The following is a 17130-nucleotide window of genomic DNA, read 5'->3' as shown; positions in this document are numbered from 1 at the left end:
GGAGAGACTTAAAACCAGACTGAAATTTTTCTAAAACTTCACAAAAATCGAGGTGAGCCTGTAGTTGTATGCCCACTATTTTTCTAAGACTTTTGATAAAAAAAGGTCATTTAGAAATCGGACTGAAGGACAGCAAAGAGGCGTTAATTATGGCACCACAGGAGCAAGCCTTGAATACCAGGTCAATGGAGGCCCAGGTCTACCACACCAGGCAGGACCCCAGGTGCAGGCTGTACAAAGAGCCCCCTGAAACAATCCAACACCTCACAGCAGGGTGCAAGATACTGGCAGGCAGAGAATACATGGAACGCTATAATCAAGTAGCCGGCATAGTGTCCAGAAACATCTGTACAGAATATGGACTGGAGACCCCTAGGTCACAATGGAAAACACCTGCCGAGGTGGTGGAGAATGAGAGGGCTAAGATCCTGTGGGACTTCCAGATACAGACCAACAACATGGTGGAGGCCAACCAACCGGACATTGTGATCATGGATAAGCAGCAAAGGAAAGGCGTAGTGATGGATGTAGACATCCCCAACGATAGAAATATCAGGAAAAAGGAACAGAAGATCCTGGAGAAATGCCAAGGACTCAAGGAAGAGCTGGAGAAAACCTGGAAGGTGAAGGCAACAGTAGTACCAGTGGTGATCGGAGCTCTGGGAGCCGTGTTTCCCACAGTGGAGAAGTGACTCCACCAAATAACTGGAGAACCATCAGACATCTCCATCAAGAAGAGAGCAGTCCTAGGAACAGCTAAGATACTGGAAGACCCTCAAGCTCCCAGGACTCTGGTAGACGTCACGAACCCAGCCTACCCAGGGGAGATGGGAAGGGGGGTGAGGTGTTATTATTATTATTATAATTATTATTATTATTATTATTGTTATTGTTATTGTTATTGTTATTATTATTATTATTTATTTTGTATTATATAAGCTTGCTGGACCTTACCGGAGGGGAGGAGAATAGTGAACAGAAGTAAAAAGTAAAGTAGAAAAAAGAAAGAGGAGACAAAGCATCCTCTAATATTTTATGCAGCTGGACATAATTTAGCTTTGTTAGTTCTGATAACCTGGGGCAGGGTTTGAATTACAGGGGAGCTAAGGGGAGCTTGGTTCCCCTGAAAACACAGGGGCTCCCCTAAAGACATTCAGCTGATACTTTGAGGGTGAGCTCTAAAAATAGTTACAAATTTCAGGTTACATTTAATTTTTCAAAAAGGTTCCAGATGTGTCTTGAAAAGAATAGCATTAATTTGTCAGTTTTGTGTTTAATTTAATTTATTAAATCCTCCAAATGTGATCCAAATGCTGTTTCCTTCAGCACTGTGGACAGCAGCGTTGTTTGTTTGTAGCATGCTGTGAGCACTACACCAGGCGGACCAGACGACAGCGAGCCCCAAAAACAAAAAAAGCCCCAAAACAAAAAAGCAGAAAGTGTCGGAAACTGGCAAATATATTTCGTGCAGCTACATCATCCTCATCCTCAGCAGCTCCTGCAGCTCTCACGCCAACGCCTGGTGCACAGCATGACCTGGAGGAAGATGCTAGTCAGGTAGGTGGCTGTAATGTGATGACGTCTTTGTCTAGCTTGCTAACTTTTAGCACAACGCATTTAGGATAGTTTGGCTGTAAAACGTCATCATCGTGTGCGGACCAGACGGTGCTCGTTAGCCCTTTTTTAAAATCATGGCTGAGATCTAACAAAATCTCTTTAGTATGTCCCTTAAAGCTAGTAAGCTAAATGCTACTCTGCTATATTCATAACTTTGCTAATTCAGCAGCATTATACTGAATGTCAGTTTTATTCTTTTGTGTGGGTTTTGTTGGAAAATATATAACGTGATGACTAAATCAGTCTAGAGGAAATGTGTACTACTGTATGTTTCTTATTCCATTATTCTCTAGTTTATATTAGTCTATAGTCTTATTATTTCTGGTTTCATAATACTTAAGCTGTATATATTCAGTATTAAAAACATGTACTTGTGCTTTTCTGAGTCTCATTAATATATTTTTGACATTTTTCTATTTACCTTAAATGAAATTTAAACATTCTAAGTAAAATACCCGTTTGAAACAGATATCAAACGACATGATGTAGGAGAATTATCAATACATTTAAGTACATTTTAACATTGCATGCAAATGCATTTACTTTTTGTTAACAGTTGGCTACAAAATATGTCCACTCGTGTGCAGCATGCAAAATCATGCCATCCCAACAGAGTGAAAGTGTCAGGGAGGGGCGCCGCCTATACACACCTGACCAGGTAAAGGCATTTACATACACATATAAGAAAAAATCTTCTAAAGATAAAAACAAAAGAAAAATTAAAATGTATATGATACTTAACACCATAATTGTGTACAACTGTTAAATTCTACTACTGTAATGTGTCACTGATATTATTGTTTAAGGGCCTTACTAACACCATGCTGCTCTCTTATCTACAGTAAGATGATCAGAGCAATGAGGAGGACAATACAGCACAGCAGTGGCCAGAGCCCAGAGCCAGTGGCACGATGGTAAAGCTGATAATTGTTTTACCAGCTGTATTTTTCGCCAGCTGAGCATCATGAGCTGTTTCTCATTTTTCTGTAGCTGCTGTCTAGTTGTAATAAGTCTATTATTGTCTGTGAGTTCTATTACTACTACTGGTAGTACTAGGCCTCCACCTCCAGCTCTTTTTCTTCGTTCTTTGCTCATTGTTGGCCCACTTGATCAATGTGTTGGCTGCTGTTTTCACTTTCTGGAAATATAAATTAATTCTAATCGAGGCCTCGAATGAAATGATGTCATTATCTAACAATAATGTTTACATTAATATTTTTCTGTCTTCCATGTATACTGTATGCGAACATATTTGTTCCACCACCAGCATCCACCTCCATCATCCATCACCAGCATCCGCCTCCATCATCCACCTCCATCATCCATCACCGGCATCGGCCTCCATCATCCATCACCAGCATCTGCCTCCATCATCCACCTCCATCATCCATCACCAGCATCGGCCTCCATCATCCACCTCCATCATCCACCACCAGCATCCACCTCCATCATCCATCACCGGCATCGGCCTCCATCATCCACCTCCATCATCCACCACCAGCATCCACCTCCATCATCCATCACCATCATCTGCCTCCATCATCCACCTCCATCATCCATCACCAGCATCGGCCTCCATCATCCACCTCCATCATCCACCACCAGCATCCACCTCCATCATCCATCACCAGCATCCGCCTCCATCATCCACCTCCATCGCCAGCATCTGCCTCCATCATCCATCATCATCATCCACCTCCATCATCCATCACCAGCATCCGCCTCCGTCATCCACCTCCATCATCCATCACCAGCATCCGCCTCCATCATCCATCACCAGCATCTGCCTCCATCATCCACCTCCATCATCCATCACCAGCATCTGCCTCCATCATCCGCCTCCATCATCCATCACCAGCATCTGCCTCCATCATCCACCTCCATCATCCATCACCAGCATCTGCCTCCATCACCCACCTCCATCATCCATCACCAGCATCCACCTCCATCATCCATCACCGGCATTCACCTCCATCATCCACTTCCATCATCCATCACCAGCATCCGCCTCCATCATCCACTTCCATCATCCATCACCAGCATCCGCCTCCATCATCCATCACCAGCATCTGCCTCCATCATCCACCTCCATCATCCATCACCAGCATCCACCTCCATCATCCATCACCGGCATTCACCTCCATCATCCACTTCCATCATCCATCACCATCATCCACCTGCGTCATTCACCTCCATCACCAGCATCCACCTCCATCATCTGCCAGTGGGCCAGCCGGGTACTAAATTCCCGGGCCATGTTTTTGCCCTAGTCTGCCCCTGATCTCCAGTTTCTAGCTGCTGGTTTATTGCTCTTACTTCTCAGAGTGAATGATACTGGTGCGTGATCACTAATGCTAATAGGATGGATTCTGATTTCTGACATGTCATTCATCAGCGAGCTGCTAGTTAAGAAATAATCTAATCTAGAATAGGAATGGTGAACTGAAGAGAAGAAGGTGTATTCTCTTAGTGTGGGATGGTGAGAGCGCCAAGCATCACAGAGACCAAAATCCTTCATGTTTTACAGTTTCTGAGGATTTCCAGACTCGATGAGCTCCTGTGGTACTTTTTTTCTCCAGTATAATGTTAAAATCACCTCCTATAATTAGTGTGTTATCTGAGTGACCATAGAGGCGAAGCGGGAGTGAAAGAAGGAGGATCATCTACATTTGGACCAGATATATTTGCAATACATAACTTAACATTTTTAATAGATAATGTAACTATTATAAATCTGCCTTCTGGATCTATGATTGTGTTATCTATATCAAAATTTAACCTTCTATTAATAAGAGTTGCTGCTCCTCTCTGCCTAGAATTATAACAAGCTGAATACACGTGTGGAAACTGGGTTGTTGAGAGAAGATCTATTGTTGAGTTTGATAAATGAGTTTCCTGTAATAAGACTATGTCTGCCTTTATCTCCTGCAGCCGACTGAAAATCTTTAACCTCTTTTCCCTTGTACCAGCACCACACACATTCCAAGTGACAAACCTCAGTGTTCATGATCCGCCTACAGAAATGAGGCTACATGCGTATTACTGAAGCGTGTGTGTGTCCCACTGCTTCCCCATGTGCATGTGTATCTGCCAGCTGAGTGAGCGACATGGATCTGTGTATTAAATGTCTGCATGTGCACATGCACTGTTCCCTCATTAATTATGTGTGTTTGTTTGTGTGAATCGTGCAAAGTGCTGATGTGTTTCAGCAAGCTGGGCCTGATGTTCGAGTGTGTGTGTGGGCTGCGAGTTGCATTAATATAATGAGGGTGGGATTACTGGTAACCTGTGAAAAGGTCGGAGAGAAGAACAGTGAAGAGCGACAGTGCCAAAGGAAAAAAGTAATTTAAAAAACACATCTGTGCTGAGAACAGTGTAGTGGAGACGGGCAGTGGATTTACTGTTAACTAAATGATCTTTTATGGCAGTTTTATGGATATAACATGATCTAGTGAGAAAACAGGAAGATTAAAGTTCCCACCCAGACGATTGACTCCAGGAGTTTCAGGTGGGTTTTGATGAAGTTTTTCACCGTGGTCTCGGGGTCCTCCTCCGTCTGCTCTGGCATCCCTGCAAATACCAGGTTCTCTCTCATGCTCCGCGCCTGCAGATTGATCACCGTTTCCTTCATCTTCTTTATCTTCCTCAGAGTCGGGTCAACCCCTCAGTAAGGAATTTTACCGACTCTCTGAGGCTGGCGTTCTCCACAGCCAGAGTTTCCACCTGCTTCTGGCTGAATTCCAGTGTTTCGCCTAACGCCTGGAAGTCTTTGTGAAGAATGTCCTCCAGGCTCAAACAGATTTAGATTAAAACAAACACCAAACCAACTTACCGCGACCCCTTTGCTGCATATCTCCTGTAACCTACTTGCGTATAATGACTCCAACAAGCAGCGTTACTTTGTGAGTTCTGCCTCTAAAATATCAGTCAGAATCTGTCCAAGGATCTGACCAAAACCAGACTTCTGTGTTCCACCTGCAAACCAAACTAATAAAAACAGTTGGATTTAATGGACTAATTCTGTGACTTTGAGGCAGCATCAGATGTAAATTAAAAAACTGAAATCCTTGCAGGAAAGTTCCTGAGGGGAGGCGGCACTGCGGCTTCTCGGGGGACCATGGATACGACAATAAGATGAACAGCATGCAGGTATTCCAGATGGGAGGCACTGACTGGAGCCTCATACAAACACTGCTAACATGCTACGTGATGATGTGATGAGGTATAAATGTGTGGGCTCATGTGACCCTAGCATCATCAGCTGTCTTTTTCAGACTATTTTTTTGGGCTACGGACCATCGGTTAAATCCAAGACTAAAGTTCCTGCCTTTGAAAACATCGAGCTTTATAACGTCATGTGTGGTAAGGACTGTTTTCTCTCACTTTGGGTTTTTTCCAGAAATATTTCAGCTCATGTGCTTTTTATATTCATGTAGATCTTCTGGGTCTGAAACCGGCCCCCAACAACGGCACCCATGGCAGTCTGAACCATCTGCTGAGAAGCCCCCCTTTCAGGCCTGCCATGCCAGAGGAGGTTTCCAGACCAGCAGCCTCTGGTCTTGTTCCCATGGTAACAGATGACTTAGGCTGCAGCTGTGATGAAAAGGTCAGCCATGATGACTTAATGGTGAACCCGGGCGTGTCTTGTTGCAAAATTCTGAGGGTGTTTGCTTCTGGCAACTTGAATCATATTTACCGACCTGGAAAAGTCCTGATCCAGAGTCCTGATCCAGTCCTTATGCCTTTATCTTTATTTATAAAGAAGAAGAGTCAGGACTGAAAAACCATGTAGAGCAGATGAACAGGATCCTGATGAAATAGGAATTCAGCAAAGAACTGAACCAGGACCTGAGAGATGCATCTGGACCTCCATCTACTGTTGGCTAAAGCCTCTTCAGAAATGGTCGACATGGAAATGTGGCTGTCAAGAGGCCGTTCTTAAGGGAAACAGGGAGAAAATGCTGAGGTATGTCACATAACACAAGAACTGGACTGAAGATCAATGGAAACAGGTCTGATGGAGGGATGGATCCTCCCCAGGACCTGGACCTTGACGGTTCCAGTGGAGGCATGGATCCATCCCTACAATCCGGACCTTGACGGGTTTGATAGCGAGACGGATCCTCCTCACAACCTAGACCTCAGCATTACTGAAGCAGTGTGGGATCATCTGAACAAAGAAAAGAACAAAAGGCAGAAACAGTCAGAGAAGAACTTTGAAAAGTCCTTCAAGGATCCTGGAGAACTATTCCTGAAGACTGAAAGACAGCTTCTCTAAGAGGTTCGGACTGGGATGAAGAATAAAACTGCTCAAACAAGATATTCCCTTTAAACTCCTTAGAACTGGACTGACTGGTTCTGACTCAGATCCTGGATTTCTATTTATGTTTGAACAGGTTTTCCCAAAACTATAAAAGTACATTAGTCTGCATCAGGACTTTTGTTCAGAACTGAATTAGTGAAAACAATGAATCCACAATCTGTCTGGTCTTCAAGTCACATCGGGTCAAAGCTGCTAAATTCACCTCCAGTATCTCAGTAATAAGTTAATGATTGAGTTAATATTTAAAGGGTTGTGTGTCTGAAGGATCCGGTTTTCTTCCAACAGGTTTACAGCCAGAAGTCCAGACTCAGGAGTAAATGTCACTTCTCTGTTAACTTCTAAACCTGTGTCTAAGATATAAAATGACCGGACAAGCCTCCACCAGACTTTACAGACCGCTTTCCATGACGCGTCCTCGTTCCAGTCAGGAAAGGATGAAATGTTATCACAGCTGACCGGCTGAACGGGCAAACGTCCAGAAATGGCATCTGTGGTAAAGCTCAAAGTGTCCTCCAGACATTAGTTAAGCTGCCCCCTGATGAACGGGACTTTATGTGGTTCTCTGCAGGCCTCATACTCTCAGGTCTTTCTGCTTTCCACAAGACCAGGAGAATTTAAACGCTGAATGTTCTGGTTCTGTGAGAGTCTGGTACCAAACTTGGATGGATGGATGGATGGATGGATGGATGGATGGATGGATGGATGGATGGATGGACAGATGGACGGACTTAGATATTTAGCACATGTGATGATGTTGTCATAGTGACCCTGGTGGATCAGACCTGATCTGAGAGACTCTGCCTCTCTGAAATGCTCCTTTTATACCCAGTCATGTTACTGACCTGTTGCCAGGTAACCTGGTTAGCTGTCTAATCTCCTCCAGGTGTTTCTGGTTTGTACCAGGTACTTTTCCAGCCTTTTGTTTGTTCTGTTCCAACTTTTTCCAGACGGGTTGCTGCATCAGATTCACTATCAGCTCTGATTTTCATCACATGGTGAAACGTCTCCGTTTTATCACCTGACATGTTGATGATCTGCTACGGGGAATAAAGTATGCTGACGAGATTTGGAAATCATTGTATTTTATTTTTATTTACAATTCACACAGAGTCCCAACTTTTTTTAGGAATTGAGATTGTAGTTTTAAATGTATTTAATAAGTTTACAGTGAACTAAACTGTGAGGCTGACTTGTTTTTTACCTGGACCTGTGATGCAGCAGCTTTTTCTGTCAGCTGAATTTTTCAGCCGCTCCACAGCAGGATGTGAACCTCACACTGACTGATGTGTTTCCTGTTTAAATGCAGCTGCACGGATTTGAACAGCTGTTTGTAATAATCGTATCACAGCTTGCTGCTTCTTTGCTTCCTGCTGCAGAGCTGGAGTCGGTTTGTTTAGTTTCATGTCCAGAGCGAGGTGAACCACTCTGCTCTGCTCTGTTTCACTACTTCTTTACTGTTTGTGATTTTCCTGTAGATCTCTGGCAAGAGATTGTTTCAATCTCCGATCTTTTTGCAGTTTCGTGTAAAAAGTAGGGGCCAGAGAGGTTTGAAAGTGACCCTTGTACGAGGCTATAACCTGGAGTCACTCTGGCTCTGTCTCTTACAGAACAAAGTGGAGGAGCTAAACCAGCGATTGAGGCAAGCTATTGATGGTCAGTTCTTCACCAGACTGAATTGAACCTGCATACTGATGCAGGATGATGTGATGATTTCAGTTTTCTCTCCATGTCTGTGTCCTGTCGGCCTCTCAGACAGCAGGAACCTGCCGTATGGTCGGCCTGCTGTCCTCTTCCGTACCAAATACTGCATCCTCCACCACAGTGACTACATCAGTGGCTACAGTGAGACCCTGTCCATGCCCCTCTGGACATCGTACACCGTCAGCAGACAGGTACTGCTCAGGTTTGATGTATAAGCTCTAAACTGTGCAACACTTCTCTGTTAACTGGGTGGGTCCGTGCTTCTTTAACCTTTGTGTTCTCCTAGAATTTACTATCCTCTGGTGACCTTGTGGCCAAAAATGTCCACGTACAAAAATCATCAAACAAATATTTTTAGATTTTTTTCCATAATTTGCTTCAATAATTTTCAGACCTGCTCAAAACTACCAAACATTCAATCATTTGAGGGATTTTAGCCCTTTAGATGCCAGTTTGAGTATTTGAACTGGGAGCACTTGGAGAACGCAGACCTCCACCAAGCCATAGGGTCACATGTAAACACAGATGATGTTTCCCCATGAACACGAACAAACGACTCCTCTACTGAAAGCTCACATCTCACAGATTCCACAGCTGGAAGTTTCATCTCGCTACGACCAAGATTCACCAAACCAGAGACAGAAGAAGACCCGATTTATGCTGCACGTTTGTAAAAGTCAGAAAACATGTCTTACCATAGAAACAACGGGAAAACACAACACCCAGCATGGAAGAGGACACAGGACGAGGGAATGATGGTGGTCTTGGGACTATTGTTAACAGAAAAAGCCTGAACTGAAAAAATAACAGACTGAAGACGGCGTGTTCACTGGCTTTATTTACTTCCTTGTTCCCCAGCCAGCTCGCTCTCTGATTGGCTACAATCCGTACCACATCACCATCCACGCAGTCACAATACACAAGTCGTCGGCATTCCTTGGAAATCGGCTCTGAAATTCAATGTTCCTGATTGTCGCTTCAGAGCGGATTATCGGGACAAATCGGCTCGTAACCTCAGACCACATGATAGTTGGACAGGGAAATCTCACGATGATCGGGCGTTTGCTGTCCGAGGTCGGGAAGAGGCAAAATCGAGACAAAAACAGCCTGAAAATCGTAATGTGTAGAAGGATTAAGGCAAGTCCTGTCAGCTCAATGGCAAGAGCAAGATCCGGACAGCTACAGGTCAGCAGTCCATCGCAGGGCCAACACATAAAGACCAACACCCATTCACACACACACACACACACACACACACACACACACACACACACACACACACACACACACACACACACACACACACACACACACACACACACACTCACTCCTACGGAGAATTTAGAGTGAACAATTAACATGACATGCATGTGTTTGGATGGTGGGAGGAAGCCGGAGAACCCACACACATACACGGGGGAAAACGCCACACAGAAAGGCCACGCCCCCCAGGTTCACACCTCCCCCAGCTGAGGCTCAAACCAGCAACCTTCACACACACACACACACATATATATATATATATATATATATATGATGGACCAAGAACAGCAAAAACGGGATTGAAGTTTAAATGGTTAAGTAAACTAGCTGCAACATCAGTCCTTTAGATGCACATTTTCTAAACCTCTTTGACATCTGCAGCATTATCTTTTCTCTTTGATCCTCTCATAGTGTTTTTATATTTTTCTTCTAGGTTTTTTTGTGGCTTTTATATTTGTTGTGACGACTGGAGTAATATAATTTAGTTATTAAACCCTTCAGTCATTGATTTCGCTTCTAGCGACCTCTGCTGGCAGAGCGAAGCATCTTCACTCCTTTCTGTTTCCCGTTGACTGTAAATAACCTAACCTAACCCTAACCCATCTGTTGAGACTTTAACACACATACCTGTCTCCTCTGTGGGTTTTTGCAGGTTGAGTTGTCTCCACTTCCTGAAGGTCTGTCCAACTGTGTGAGACCAGATACCAGAGTCCCTCCAGCCTACAGTCAGTCCTGTACCAACTACAGAGCAGACCGACACATAACGTACGCCTTCCTGTACCCACCACGTACGTATCAGCCAGAAACTCAGTGAAACGTGGATTTATTTTCATCAGAATGTAAAATAAATATGTTTTTCTTGTTAGAGTTGTCCTCCAACCTTGACAAAAAACACGAAGCTGTCCTCATCACAAACACAGTTCCCATGTATCCTGCCTTTAAAAGTAAGTTATAAACCACTTAATTATTGGTTTTTCTCAAGTTTCTACTGCTCTCACTCTCACCCTTTTCTCCATCGATGGTCCTCAGGAATATGGGCTTACTTCCAGAGAGCGCTGGTGAAGAAATACGCCACTGAGAGAAATGGAGTTAATGTTCTCACTGGACCCATGTTTGACCACGACTACAACGGAGTCCGAGACTCAGCTGAGAAGATAAAAGAGTAGGAGCATTCATCCACTTCACTGTCTGCTTGTTTTATTTCTGTAGGAGCAGGATGCAGATTTTTATCTCCTCACTCACAATATGCAGCCAGTGGATGTGAAATCCTCAGATATGATGAAACTTAACTTCTCTAAGCAAGTGTTGCCCATCGCTCTCCATTTCAAACCACATGAAATTTTATAAACTAAGCACATTAAAAACAAGTCAGTTGGCCAAAGAGCTGTAAACAACAACAGTCCCACACACAACAACAATAAAGGCTAAAAACTAGGAGTGGGACTTTATTAAAAAATCAATTCATTACAGACTTTATAATTAATTAATCTCGATTAATCACATTTTAATCTCAGAAAAATATTTTCCCCAAAAAGCAACATTTCTTAATTTACATGGATTTTAGTGACGACTGAAACAAATATAAGACACATACATTAATACTGTAAACTCAGCTCTAGTAATGTCTGAAAATGCATTTAATTGCACTTCAATTTCAAACATTAAATAAGAAACAGAAAATATCTCTGGTCCAAAAGGATCAGACCCAAAGTTGTGTCACTGTAAGAACTTGAACCTCTTCCTGCCGCTGGACTCCGTGCTGAACAAAGTTGGAGGTGGAAGTCTGCATAGAAAGGCACGGTTGGGGTAATGAGTATTAATGTAAACTAGCCTTCACTCAGGTAAACTTCAGACGTCCCAAGTATCAGTGAATGCAGCATCAACACTGAAAAATATCGACAGTTTGTTTTTCCAAATTTAAAATTTGATGACCCCTTAAGTTCTAATAATCAGATAATTATTTACTAAAATCTCGGACTTAAAAAAAGATTTAAAAATTCTAATTTGTAGCCCCCGTTTCATGGTCAATGCTCCTGCTTGGCCCCCTCATCAGAACTTCTCTAGACCCGCCCCTGCATATAGATCCTTCCTATCATCTGTCAGCCACCTGGTTGGAGGAGGTCCTGCTCTGATCTGGATTTCAGAACCTGTTCATAATGTACCTTCACCACATTCATGGCTCCTAAAAGGTGAACCTGCCTGCACAGCACCTGTGATTTAGAGAAAACATCCTCTTGTTGATCCATCTGAACAAGATCCACATAAACCTGATCCACCTGAACCTGGTCCATCTGGACCTGGTCCATCTGGACCTGATCCACCTGATCCTGATCCACCTGCTGTATTATGACCAGCAGGTTTTACAGCTGAGTCATGAATAAACTTCGGCTAATAATGAAATAATATAAAATAAGTGCAAACAATAGGCTGCCTGATTGAAACGAGCTCCTGTTTTAAGTTAGCATCCTGCTAGTTTCCTCCTCCTGAGCACGAACTGAATGATAAACAAGAAGAGAGACGTGGAACCACTCGACCTCCTGCACCAGCTCAGGTTCCTCACATTTTTATATATATATATATATATATATATATATATATATATATATATGTATATATATATATATACATATATATGAGTGGATAGCCTGCTGGTAGATATGATGAAGGGAGACGTAACCCTGGTGTTGTGTTTTCTGCAGGTACATGAGTGGGACCATCCCCATTCCCACCCACTACTTTGTGGTCCTGACCAGCTGCTTGGACTTCACTCAGGCTGCAGACTTGTGCAGCGGCCCGCTCAGCAGTGCCGCCTTCATTCTGCCACACCGACCCAACAATGATGAGACTTGCAACGTAAGCAGCAACATGAACACACACATCTGCACTTGTTTATGTTCTGACATGTCTGATGACCTCTGAGAGAATCTTGTAAAATAGACGTCTCTAACAAGTGGACCACAGTCTGGATCCAGACCCAGTCCCATATGGACCCGGAGTTCAAATATAAAATCTAACGGGGTGCTTTTATTTTAACTGGCGCAGCTTTTACAGTCTTTACGGTAGTGGTCAGGAAACACACGGACCAATTGCACGTGAGCTAAGCCATCCCACGTGATGCACTCAGCCAATCTGCGGTAAACTGCAGCTGGATCAGACGGAGCAGGGATCCAGACGAGGAAGCCTCCTGGCAGATTTAAAAGGCAGGTTGTTGGTTTAGTTGGGAGAAAACTGGACCAAGCATCTTTGCATCAACCAGAACAAAACTCTCCAGTGCAAGGGAGAAAGCACTTTTCTTTTTGAGTGGCACATATATCTGACTATCATCAGCACAGAAGTGATAGGAGATGCCATTCCTTCTCAGGACTGATCCCAGAGGCAGTAAATTCAAAGAGAAAAGCAGGGGCCATAAAGCCACCCCTGTGGAATCCCTTGTTAAAATTATCTACAATAAAATCACATGATGCAGGAGTTTGGTTTAAAATGTCAATAAAATTTGCAGCAGAACTTCTGTCCTGTTTCCTCACAGTTCTCACCAGGGCCTCCTGGATAAAACTGATGATCTTAAACAATAAACAGTTATGAAACAACATCTGCCTCTGACATGCAGGACATTAAAGCAGGAAACACCTAGAGGTTCAGGTGAAGTACTATGCAGGAAGATCAGACTAACTGAACATGTTCTCTTTGTTTCCTGCAGAGCTCAGAGGACGAGTCCCGCTGGGTGGAAGACCTAATGAAGATGCACACAGCTAGGGTCAGAGACGTGGAAATTCTGACCGGCCTGGACCTGTACCGCAGAACCACCAGGAGCTATGCTGAAATCCTCTCCCTCAAGACCTACATGCACACCTATGAGAGCGAGATCTGAGCTATCTGTGCATCCATGTTGCTGAGCTTCCTCCAGCCGTGGTGAATGATGTGGTAGCACCATGTGGTTCTGCATGGACCTGCAGCTCTGCAGCATCTTTCCCTTCCTCTAATTTCCTCTGCTTTAAAACAGCTGAAAGACCACCAAGCTCCCAGCAAAATCTGTATCTTTACAGTGTCTGAGACCCAAAACTGCCCATCCATCCTACCTTCAGTCAGTCCGTCTATCCATCTGTCCGTCCGTTTATCAGTTCAGAGCCCATCAGAGAAATATTAGCTCAGCTAACACGCTACAGTGTATCATGTGACCGCCTTTATCATGTGAGGCTTCCTATGAATGGAACAGCATCAGGAGGGCAAAATGTGCCCTCTGCTCTGTGTTGTTGTGTCCAGTATGTTTATGTGCACACCAAACATCTGATCATCATCTGATTTGTCTCACATTAGCAGCTAATGCTAAGACTGCGGGATCCCACATTAGCAGCTAGCGCTAAGAACGCAGGCACCGTCATGTTCAACAAAGACTTGATGTTTTAAAACAGGAAGTTATGTTGCTTTCTTACGTAAGAAATCCAATAATGGGACTTTGGATTTTGATGGCCATGAAAATGGTCTCAGTGGTCTCAGTTTAACCTCCTTCAGCTGACCTGATGGAGCAGCAGCTGGCTCGGGGGTCTGGATGGGACTACCATCTGCAGCAGCACCAGATTTTCTTGTTTTGGTTTTCTGTCAGGTTGAAGCCATTCGGTCAGGAAGACCAAAACCATCTGACATGACATGAACCTGTGGTTTTTCTTTAGAGTTTTATAGTTTATATTTGTATTTCCATCACTTTCATGTAATATTTTTTATGAAAAACATCAAGTTCTGCTCATCTAGAAGAATATGATGGAGTCTTAAAGATGCTGCGAGTTATAAGTATGAAACAGAAATGAATGACTTGCACTACGGAGCCATCAGCAGATCCATCTGGATTCAGGTTTACTCCCCACTCGGTTCCACATCCTGCACAGGTGTGTGTGTATGTTGAAGTCTGTGTGTGTTTTTGATGTGTGCACAATAATGTTGATGATGAATGTTTTTCTTAAAAAACACCTGAGTCATACATACAATATTTATGCTATCTGTTCTTTATAATAAACGTGTTGTTTCTCCATCAGGTCTGATGATTTTATCTCCTAAAGAAATAAGAACTGACTGAGATATTTAACACGAAGACGTTTCCGTTTCTTTTTCGTTAACTATATGTGGAACTTTAGAGGAAAAAGAAGATTCAGGACGTGTGATCAGAGTTTATCTGCCGGCATACAGAGAGGAGCTGAGGCTCAGCTCAGTCTTCTTTGTTTCCTAAAGGAACAGTGTGGAGCAGAACCAGAGATTAATGGCAGAAAAACTTAATCTATCATTCAAAAACTGTTTCTATTGATTTCTAATGACTTTACTAAAATAACTTATTTTGTGAAGAATTCGGTGGATACAGTGATGTGGAATGAGATCAGGAGCTCTGTGAACTTGCTTACCGGTAACTTGCTTGCTGGAGTTGCTGGTGTTATGTTAACTCAGCCTATTCAGCCTCCCTGGTATGTCCTTTATGCTGTTATGAAGCTGAATAACTGTTAATGTGGTCTGGGTTCCGCTACATAAAGGATCACCGTCACGGCAAAATAAAAGTCGCCATGCCTTCAGGATTGATTTTTTTCCCAGATGTTACAGATGTAAATTATATTGTATAAATGGATCCATATGAACTTAAAGTCTATGTTTGCTCACATTTACAGACCAATGATAAGAGGGAAGTTGTACTCAGGAAATGTGACACTGCACTGCAAATAATTTAATTCTGAAAAACAAGTCTCCACTTCCTGCCTGGTTCTACTGTAGCTCGCTCGAGAGAGGCGGTAAAAAGGTACGGAGTAAAACTCCAAGAAAAGGAAGAACTTTGTTTTGTTCTGATCAGATCATAGCTTCGTCCGCGAGAAGCGCCTGTTGATCCGTGTACTATAAGTGGAACTTATACACTTTTTTTTTACTCTTCATGACACATTTTATGATTGATGCGACTTATACTCCAGAGCGACTTGGAAACTATAGTACATGGCAGCCATAGACATAATCGGTCTATGCTGACGTAACGCTCAGGATAGCCGCAGTGTATTGTGGGTCAAATCGCCATTTTGGTTGGTTTCTCGATATAAACAACTCAATGTTGTTTATCATCTTTGCCTGCAGCATTATCTTTGATAAAATGGAGCACTCGTGTGAAAAGCTGTCGTACTAAGTCACACGACTTTAATGGTAGAAAAGTTGGCCACCTGGGGAAGTAAAGAGGCGTCGGATGGCCTGGTCGCAGCGGTGAGAAGGAACAACGGGATGGTTAACTGGTCCAATTAAGTGGATAAGACTGTAGAAGCATCCAGTGTTAACTAGATTTTAATAACAAACGTGGTTGCAGGTCAACCAGCTTAAGAAATGATGGAGGTTCAGACTGGACACCATCCCTGCTTCTAGGACACATCAGGTCCACCAACAAACGCTGCAGGTCTGCAGGACGAAGAAGACGATCAGCTGAGGAAAAAGACGCTGCAGCAGCAGAGATGGAGTCCACCAGGATGCAGACCCTGGAGATCTACAGACCATGGAGTCCACCAGGATGCAGACCCTGGAGATCTACAGACCATGGAGTCCACCAGGATGCAGACCCTGGAGATCTACAGACCATGAAGAGGACTCCTGATGCTGGAGAGGAAAGCTTCAGATACAGACCAGAGAGGCTGGAGAAGAAGGTGATCAGCTGATCAGAGGATGAGACACATGATGATGATGATGAAGATGATGTGTGTGTACAGTCAGTTTAAAGTTTTTTTTTATATTATTTGTGCAGCAAAAATGTGCATTTTTTTTTTTTTCGTACACGACTTAAACATGAATAATAAAGTGTGTTAAAGGTATTTTTTTTAGGTCTTTTTGACTCTTCGTTGCTTCTTAAGAACATAAATAACCAGCGTCAGTTTAATAATGAAAATTACATAAAATTTTATTTACATTAAAAATCTTGTGGGGATAAACACTGAATAGAAACATGATTGTTTACCAGATGAGAAGCTTTACAGTTTTACATATTTATATAAGTAGTTTTTATTGAAATTCTCAGTCAGAATAAACAGCAGCAGCACATCGTTAAACAGATTAAATTTCAATAAAAGAAAATACAGAAAATGAACACGTGATATAATAAAACACTGAAACAAAATAACGAGCAAAAAAAAACAAACTGTGTAAATTAGTCAAGAGGACCAATGAGAGCAGATCCAGAAGTCTTCTTTATCTGCTGCAGGCCGTAGACCTCCATGAAACAGATC

At 43.0% G+C, this 17130-nt stretch overlaps 1 protein-coding gene across 2 annotated transcripts in view; it reads left to right on the top strand.

Annotated features, from left to right (window-relative positions):
- Nucleotides 1-14927, top strand: part of enpp2 (ectonucleotide pyrophosphatase/phosphodiesterase 2) — a 74095-nt gene extending 59168 nt beyond the window's left edge. The window contains exons 16-25 of one of the 2 annotated variants that reach the window (XM_041988153.1): nt 5691-5766; nt 5892-5979; nt 6054-6223; nt 8548-8593; nt 8693-8832; nt 10557-10692; nt 10771-10848; nt 10934-11066; nt 12604-12757; nt 13602-14927. In XM_041988153.1, coding sequence (XP_041844087.1) covers nt 5691-5766; nt 5892-5979; nt 6054-6223; nt 8548-8593; nt 8693-8832; nt 10557-10692; nt 10771-10848; nt 10934-11066; nt 12604-12757; nt 13602-13772 — 1192 coding nt within the window. In that variant the 3' untranslated portion in view covers nt 13773-14927. Of the gene's footprint in view, nt 1-5690; nt 5767-5891; nt 5980-6053; nt 6224-8457; nt 8594-8692; nt 8833-10556; nt 10693-10770; nt 10849-10933; nt 11067-12603; nt 12758-13601 lie in introns of both variants that reach the window. The other variant, XM_041988152.1, reaches the window with a different exon arrangement.
- The last annotated feature ends 2203 nt before the right edge of the window (nt 14928-17130 follow it).

The sequence above is a fragment of the Melanotaenia boesemani genome, chromosome 6 (genome assembly GCF_017639745.1).
Source record: "Melanotaenia boesemani isolate fMelBoe1 chromosome 6, fMelBoe1.pri, whole genome shotgun sequence".
NCBI classification, from domain to species: domain Eukaryota; kingdom Metazoa; phylum Chordata; class Actinopteri; order Atheriniformes; family Melanotaeniidae; genus Melanotaenia; species Melanotaenia boesemani.
The sequence above is the reverse complement of the archived record's forward strand: the minus strand, read 5'-3'. Positions and strand labels throughout refer to the sequence as shown.